The 8,983-nt window shown below is 31.9% G+C and overlaps 1 protein-coding gene across 1 annotated transcript in view; it reads right to left on the reverse strand.

The window, feature by feature from the left end:
- Positions 1 to 1,718, reverse strand: part of LOC101302210 (cysteine desulfurase 2, chloroplastic-like) — a 4,527-nt gene extending 2,809 nt beyond the window's left edge. Inside the window, exons 1-6 of the mRNA XM_004308142.1 lie at positions 1,628 to 1,718; positions 1,359 to 1,559; positions 1,111 to 1,244; positions 836 to 995; positions 329 to 515; positions 9 to 109 (exon numbers count right to left, since the gene is read on the reverse strand). Of these exons, the coding sequence (XP_004308190.1) occupies positions 9 to 109; positions 329 to 515; positions 836 to 995; positions 1,111 to 1,244; positions 1,359 to 1,529 (753 nt within the window). The 5' untranslated portion in view covers positions 1,530 to 1,559; positions 1,628 to 1,718. The remainder of the gene's footprint in view (positions 1 to 8; positions 110 to 328; positions 516 to 835; positions 996 to 1,110; positions 1,245 to 1,358; positions 1,560 to 1,627) is intronic.
- Between the last annotated feature and the right edge of the window lie 7,265 nt (positions 1,719 to 8,983).

The following is an 8,983-nucleotide window of genomic DNA, read 5'->3' on the forward strand; positions in this document are numbered from 1 at the left end:
TTCTGTACATCAACCACCATGTGTGGAACACTCTGACAAGCATCTACAAGAACTTTTGCCCCAACATCATGAGCACAACATGTGATATCTTCAATAGGAAGAACAGAACCTACATGAAAATCAATATTAATACATCAATGTGAATATGACCGTGTTATATGTTTGTTTGAGTCAAACACTGCAATATTTAGTTGATAACAATTCACAAAAATTAAATCAAATAAAATTTGAGTACAACTTCTGATACTTGTTATCTACCACAAAACATACGCATAACAAGCTCGAAACAGGAAAGAAACCCATAATTGCTCGAGAAACAGAACCATACCTAGAACATTTGAGACATGATGAACAACTACAAGTTTTGTCTTTCTCGAAAGCATATCTTTTAATTTTTCAACATCTGGAACTCCATCTTCATTTAGTTCCACAAATTTCAAAATGGCACTGGTCTTTTGAGCAACGAGTTGCCAAGGAACAATAGCACTGTGATGTTCGGCAACTGTGAGTAGGATCTGCAGTAAAGATTATGTGAAGCAAGAGCGGATAAAGATAATGAAATTAAAGGAAGTTGTATTTAAGATTCATTTCATTAGATTACATACATAATGTGATCACGACAAGATCATGTACAACTACTTGAGCAAATATTGGTGGAACATGAGATCATGATGCGAGATGTTAAATCTCAAATCCGTAAAATAAAGTAGAATTAGTATCCCAGAAAGAGCATACTCATCAATTCTCCATGTAAACACTCTGAACTTTCTTAAAATGAAGTGAGACTTTATTATATAATGAAGAATATATCAAGAAGGTTGCATATGTTATGTACCTCATCATCTGATTTTATATTTTGGAGTCCCCACGAGTGAGCAACCAGATTGATGGCTTCAGTAGCATTCCTAGTAAATACAATTTCTTGAGAATCTGATGCATTGATAAATTCCGAAATCTTCTTTCTGGCCAATTCATATTCCATTGTTGCCTTTGAACTAGATTCACCACAAGTTAATATTTGCAAGAGGGTAACAAATAACTCTATTAGGGTAACCAAGAATCTCAGACAAAAGTGAATAGTTGAAGTATGGACTAAACTATGGTCTCTACCTTAAGAAATGAATCCCACGATGCACGTTTGAATTGTATCCTTGATAGTACTCCTGCAAAGCCTTTAATACGGTGATAGGTTTCTGGGAAGTTGCAGCATTGTCCAAGTAAACAAGTCTAGATCCATATACTTCCTGTCATGTCCAATGCGCCATACTATGTAATAAGTATACATACGAATACCAAACAAATGAACCGTGGTTAAAAGTACAAACTCAACTGAAGAATACCAAACAAATGAACCGAACCTGGTGAAGGATAGGGAAATCGGGTCGGGTCAAGTGGCCAAGTGAAAGGGATGCGGGTGGAGCTGCAGCAGTTGAAGCTGATACGAGATAGCGTCGGAAGGTTCGAGGGCTTCTTATCAACGGGAATGAATATGGTGGCAGTTTTAGGGCCACTCCTTCCAGTGTCATCATCAATACCTTGTTGAGGATTTCTGTGTAAGCCTGCAAGATATCCTCTTCCTCAGTTAAGTAGCCAACAAATAAACAGCAAACAAAGACGAGGTACAAACCTGAAAAGCCCAAGAGAGAGAGACCCAGATCAAACCGCAGCACTATTCGTTGTTTAGGTTTTTGGATTTGAGAATAAGTGGTCAAACACTCAAACCATTAGAGAAAATGCGCCCATTTTAGGTGGGTTAGACCGATTTTCAACCCGGGTTAATACACTATTTATCTAAATCAGTCTTTGGTCCTCGATTTGATAATATACCAATTAGATTAATCTAATGACCAATTGATATGTACATTGTAGAAAAAGTATTTTTATATTGCAAAATGGTGTGTATGGGCCCCACATTTATATTGGTTCGGACTAATCCGTAAATTGAGGATTATCCCATGTATTGGTCGGGTTAGGTGGGCTCCACATGAGACCTATATCTAACCCGGACTAATTCTTCACTGGTGGATGGCGCTTTTCGATCTGATCTTCGATCTAACCCCCAAATTGCACCATTGTTGCATTTGCTCTTAGTTAAGTTGTATCGATTTGTATTAAACGGTTGGTTTTACATATTATCATTGGATAAGAAATTGGATTCCCCGACTCCGACTACGTACCCGAGGAAAAGAAGGTTCAAGGATTAGAGCTTACGTTAGGAAGAAACAGTATTCTAGGTAGGGAGACCAAACCCTTTCATAGTTAGTAGCTTTGAATGTTTGTCTTATGAGTGCGGCTATTGGGATCTCCAAATTTACTCAGTATATCTCTCATACTCTCCACACTTCCATTTTACTTTTTAATACAAGCATTTACATATTTACTCACTAGACCTCCATTCAAATTTCTAAAATAACATTTATTATATAATTCACATATATTTTAATATATTACTCATTACATATATATATATATATTACTTATATATTTTAATATATTTTTAAATAACCTTGTTTATATAAATCTTTATAAAAGATTTTTCTTAATTCATTAAAACAATGGTGTATCATGTAGCAAAAAGCTACAGACTCTTCAAATATCTCACATTCAGCATTGCAAGTACTATTGGATGGAGAGAAAGAGAAAAATTCTTCCAACCGTATCAGATATGGTGGTTAACAGAAACAGAAGACCATCAAGTTAATCAAGCTATGGTGCCACCAGAAACAGCCAACCGGTTGATTAGCAATATTAACATGGAACAATATGCAATTCAGAGTGGAGCTCATCTAAAAGATGTTGCCGAAGACATAAGGAAAAACAATTTGCTTAAACTAACAGATGAACGGCGAGTTTTCGCTACACATATGGCAAGCAGCTATCAACCTACTCTTGAACAACAGAAGCAAGCAGATGATTTACTATCTGACATGGCTACATATATTAGCCAGTTGGACCTCCCGTTTATGGTAGGACAAGAAATTGAAGAAATGTCCAATTTACCAATCTTAGATTCCAACTCAAATCAGAGTATGAGATTAGATGACGTGGGCTATCAGAATCTCGACAACGCTATGGAAGCGTAATGGACCCACATAACTTTCCCGACAAACGCGACAGCAGATAAAACATCTATAGTCACTTCGAAGGCGGTAGAAGTAGATAGAAATATGTAAATAGTAATGAGGTGTCACCTTAACTTAACCATAGTTGGTGATTTACCTTAGTCATGTATCTATAGTAAAGTAACTAGAGTTACTTTTTCATTGTATATATATCCTAGTTTGTAGAAGAGAAGGCATCGGATGTTAGAAAGTCTTGCTCTCTTTCCTAGCTTGTATTTCACTTGTATGAAACTTCCTCCCCATCAATAAAAATAGTTACTAGTGTTGTTTCCTTTGTGTTTGGTATCAGAGCTAATATAGGTTTCTGAAGAGTGAAGTCTCCGAGTATAGTCTGTTTTCCCTAGTATAGATTTCTTTGTAAGAGAAGCTTGAGGAGATATGTACTACCTTGAAGCTTGAGGAAATCTCAACTACCTTGAAGCTTGAGGAGATCTCTACTACCTTGAAGCTTGAGGAGAAATCTCTACCAAGAAGAAATCTCTACCGGAAGCCTTTCCATTTAAGTAAGTATTTAAGTAAGTTTTCTTACTATGTAAATCAAGTTTTATAGGTCATTATATTTCATAATACAAGTTTTCCTCATAGAAAAAATCATACCCTGTAAAAGCTCATATCCCTGATTTAGCCATTAAAAACCTAAGTTTGGTTAAGAGGCTTTAGAGAATCGGTTTTAAACACCTTAGAGAACTGGTTTTAGGTACCATCTATGAAGGAAAAAGGGCAAAACCTAATATAACAAAGTCCTTAGAATGTTTATATGAAGATCAAAATTATGATCATACTTTGCATATTCCTAGAGAGTACAAAAATGATATTTATGTTCTTAGTAGTACAATAAATACTATCTATGATATGTTAAGTATGATATCAAAAATCAAAAATTAAATCATGATAGTGTTAAACAACAACTCTATAATTTGAATATTAAAACAAGCAAGATTGAACAAAAAATTCAATCTCTTGGAGAAGTTGTTGATTTAGATCTCAAAACTGAGACTAAAAAACAAATACAAGAATTAACTAAAACAGTTAATAACTTTATCATGCAACAAGATGAAATGAATTATCCTGGAGATAACAAAATCCCCAGATTATTTTATGGACCTGAAGATATAGAAGATATAATGGTTCTTCAAAACAAAGAACCTAATGAAGAAGAATATAACAATATTGTGGAAATTCTGGATTATTGGAAAACGATCTATAAAGATCCAGAAGCAACAATGGATGAAAGAAATCATATTGTACATCAAATAAGATTAACCTGTTTAGAATATGAAGATCTGCTTTCTTATTTTAATTATGATATTAATATGTTATCTGATGATGAATCAATATCTTCAGAATCAAATGAAGAGGACAATTAAATAAATGCTTTAAGTGATAGTGAAACAAATCCAGAAGAAAATACTTCTAATCTCCAAAGAAAAGAAAAGCAAACGAAGACCTTCATGAGTTTTCCAACCAAGAAGCTTTTGAGAAATACTTGAGAACAACTCAAGATGAAGATAAAGAATTCATAAATACAACAGAACATGCATCATCTTCTGGAATAAAAACTGAACCAGATCATCCTAGTCCCTCCTACATAAGGAGAGATGATATGAATAAACAGACAGTAGCCCAACATGTGACATATTTAGATTTAAGCCATATACCATTTAAGGATCAAGAAAAAACAGTAGATGATTGGGCACAATCAATGTCCATTTTGATAACCAATTATAAAAATACTTGGACTAAAAAGAAAGGTTTTTAGATTATATTGCAGCAACATTGCAAGGAGACACTTTGCAATGGTTAAAACAATAGGAAAGTTCACCAGAAGGGACATTACAAAAATTATCTTTATTAACAAGTTTTACAGATTTTGATAATATACTTAAAAGCTTTGCACAAATAATAAAAGAACATTTGTGTGGAGCAACAGATGAAAAAATCATCCATGAAGATGCTGAATATATATTGTCAAAAATAGAACTATGCAATATATGTCAGTTTGAAGAATATTCTCAGTTGTATAAAAAATACTACTTTAAAATAAAACCAGAGTCAAGCCTACACTGGTTAACCCAATTTTTTCATAAACTCTCAAACCCATGGGATGAATTAGCTATAAAAGGTTATCCTGATTTTATAACTAAAATTAATAAACATGATAATCTAGGTTTCAGAATAAATTTTGTATTAAGACTTATCACTGAAAGATGCGTGGAAGTCAGAGCTAAAAAACAGGTAAAAAACCAAATTAGTAATGATTCTAGAGGAAGAAAATGTTGTGACAAAATACTTAGAGAAAATTGGAAAATTGGTTGTAATCCCCAACCAAGATCTTCTAAAAAGAGAAGATATAAGTGGAAGCCATTTAAAAAGAAAAAATTTTCAAAAAAGAAAAAATATATTAGAAAGAAAAAACAGTCTGAGAAAAATCAGTTTGGGAAAAATAAAAAGCATAAAAAATGCAGATGTTACATTTGCAATGAAAAAGGGCACTATGCTCCAGAATGTTCTAAAAAAGGAAAAATACAAAGAAAATGGTTAAAATGTTAGAAGAAAATAACCTTGAAATATTGTTCGGTGAAGAAATCTCAGACAATGAAGAAATTTTATATGAGCTAGAAACAGAAAGTGATAGCTCAGAAGACGAAGAATTTATTTTTATGCTAAAAGAAAATGTCAAAGAAAATCTTGAATAAGAACTTCAGAGTATGAGGTTAAAAGATGTCATTGGAGAAGAAATAAATTTTTCCAATGAACAATTACAAAATTTGGAAAAATTCAAATATGCTATAAACAAAGAAAATATTTATAAATACTCTAGATTTCAAATATTTTCTCATAGGATATTTGAACAGTTTAGTGGAAATACCACAGCTAAATGTACTGAAGAATGAACAATGGAAATCCCATTGTTTGATAGAAAGAAAATTGAAAGATGGAGGAAAAAATATCCAGATATAAGATATGTTCATATTGGTCTAATACAGATAACTATAACTGCATTATTTAGGCAAGGCTTGGATACACCAATATTTGTTGTTGTCTTTGATAAAAGACTGAGTAACCCACTTCAGCCGAGGATCGACGGAATCCAATCAAACTTAATAAATGGAATAGTTTGGTTCAATATTAAACCTAACTATTTTCTATCTATAACGGATAGAAATATAGAAAATTCAATAAAACAAAAATTCAATTAAAAAATTTAAGTATGGACCATAACTCCCAAGATTTAGCAATCCAATGGAGAACAATACATGAGTTAACTCGGTTTCTCTTAAACATCTATAAAGGATCTAGATAAAAATATAGTCGAATTGTTCGAACCAAGACCATTCGACACTGAGATTCAACCAACATTATTACATTGGAAGGATCTAGAAATACCAAAACAATGGTTATTTAATAACTTTGTAGGAGAAAGTTCTAGTAGCAAACCAGCTACTATAGAATTTCGATCATCAGGAAGCAATCTCTACTTCAGAGATAAACGAGCTCAAAATAGAAAATGGCAATTAGAATTCCCACATCGGTTGAGTCTGCAAGAAACTAGACCTCCATTAGTCATAAACAATGACTCAAAATCAGAGGAAAACAAAGACGAAGCAATTGCACTAAAACAAGTGAAAATTCCTATAATGCTAGGAACAAATTATGAAAAAGAAAAAGAAAAAAATGAAATTATAAAATTATGCGAAATATATAGTATTCCTAATGGGAATGAAAATATTCTCTTTGCTCCAAGTCAGGGGAAAAAGAAATATACGTATGTACGTTTTAGGAGAATTTAAGTTTGCAGGTTATAAACCATATAGCTTGTGTTCATTAATAGATACAGGAGCAATTGTCTGTGCATGCAGACGTAATGCTCTACCTCCTGAAAAATGGACATTAATGAAACACCCCATTAATGTTACAGGTATAAAAGGAAAAGATATAAAAATTGAACATAAAGCTAAAAAGGTAGCTATATGGTTAAATGGAGTCAAGTATATAATACCAAAAATCATAGCTTTTCCTGAAATGAATGGTAATATTTTACTAGGTAACAATTTTATTTTTGCCTATTATCCAATTCTCCTCGATACAGGATATATAGCTCTTGATATTAACAATGGAATCCACAAAATACCATTTTTACCACAGCATAAGTATAAATGTCATAAAGACTTCGCGCCAAGCAAGCGTGGTGATCCAGAAACAATGGATCAACTTGACAAACCTGAACCAAGTGAAAAACACTTTGGTAAGTCAAAAATTCAGGTACTTAATGAAAAACATTGGGTATACAAAATTCTAGAAGAAAATTTTAGTGAAGACCCTCTAAAACTATGGTAAAAAAACCCAAGATATTGTGCTGTTAAACTTGGAAATCTTGATGTAATTATAAAGGTCAAACCAATGATTTATACAAGACAAGATATTAATGTATTTGACATCCAAATAAAGGAGTTGAAAGAGAAACATCTCATAGAAGAAACTATGAATCCACACTCTAGTCATGCATTCATGGTAAGAAACCATGCAGAGATCAACAGAGGAAAAGCTCGTATGGTAATAAACTATAAGCGCTTAAATGAACAATTAGAGTTCGATTGGTATTTTATTCTACAAAAAGATGTTCTGATCAATCAAACTAAGGATGCTAGAATCTTTAGTAAATTTGATTGTAAATCAGGATTTTGGCAATTAAAATTAACAGAGGAGTCAAAACCATTAACTGCTTTTAGTACTCCATGTGGATACTATCACTAGAATGTCATGCCTTTCGGGTTAAACATAGCCCCTCAGATTTTTCAAAGATGGATGGACAGTATCTTTAAAGATCTTAAAGATTTTTGTGTTGTCTACATAGATGACATCTTAATTTTCTCTAAAAACAGAGAAGATCATAAAAGACATCTTCAAATTCTTTGCAGTAAATTTCAAAAACATGGAATTATACTGTCACCCAAGAAGATTGACATTAAACAAGAATCTATAGATTTTCTTGGAATCACTTTAAACCATTCAGGAATAAAACTTCAAGAACATATAGTCTCTAAAGTAAGAGACTTTCCTGAAGATCTAACTGATAAAAAACAGTTACAAAGTTTATTAGGAATATTAAATTATGGAAGAAATTTTATAAAAAATCTATCAAAAAAAGAAATTCCTTTAATAGAAAAATTAAAGAAAAATAAAGAATTTCACTGGACGGAAAAAGATAAAAAATTATTACAGCATATCAAACAAGATTTAAATCAACTTCCTAAAGTTTATTTCCCAAAACCTGGGAATAAACTGATTTTATAAATAGATGCGTCAGACAAATGCTGGGGATGTGTATTAAAAGCAATCCCTGCAGAAAAATGGGAAGAAAAAAAATCCTCCCATAAATGAAAACTCAATAAGAGTAAGAAAACAACCTATTCCCAAAAAACTTCAAAAAGAAGAATTAGTTTGTGGATACAATTCAGAAAAATTTAAACCTAATGAAATTAAATATATAATTTTTGAAAAAGAACTGTTAGCAATAAAACTTGCTTTAAAAAGATTTCAAATTTACTTAGCTCCAGAAAATTTTATCATTAGAACTGATAACCAAGCAGTTCGTGATTTTCTTATTAATAAAAGAAATATTCTAGAAGGTAGAAGATTAAAATGGTATAATTATATTGCCATGTATATTTTTGAGGTAGAACATCTCAAGGGTTCTAACAATTTTCTTACTGATTATTTAAATGGACATTAATGAAACACCCCAATAATGTCACTAATTCACATATATTTTAATATATTACTCATTACATATATATATATATATTACTTATATATGTTAATATATTTTTAAATAACCTTGTTTATATATCTTATTAACT

This window comes from Fragaria vesca, linkage group LG7 (assembly GCF_000184155.1).
Source record: "Fragaria vesca subsp. vesca linkage group LG7, FraVesHawaii_1.0, whole genome shotgun sequence".
Classification (NCBI taxonomy): Eukaryota; Viridiplantae; Streptophyta; class Magnoliopsida; order Rosales; family Rosaceae; genus Fragaria; species Fragaria vesca.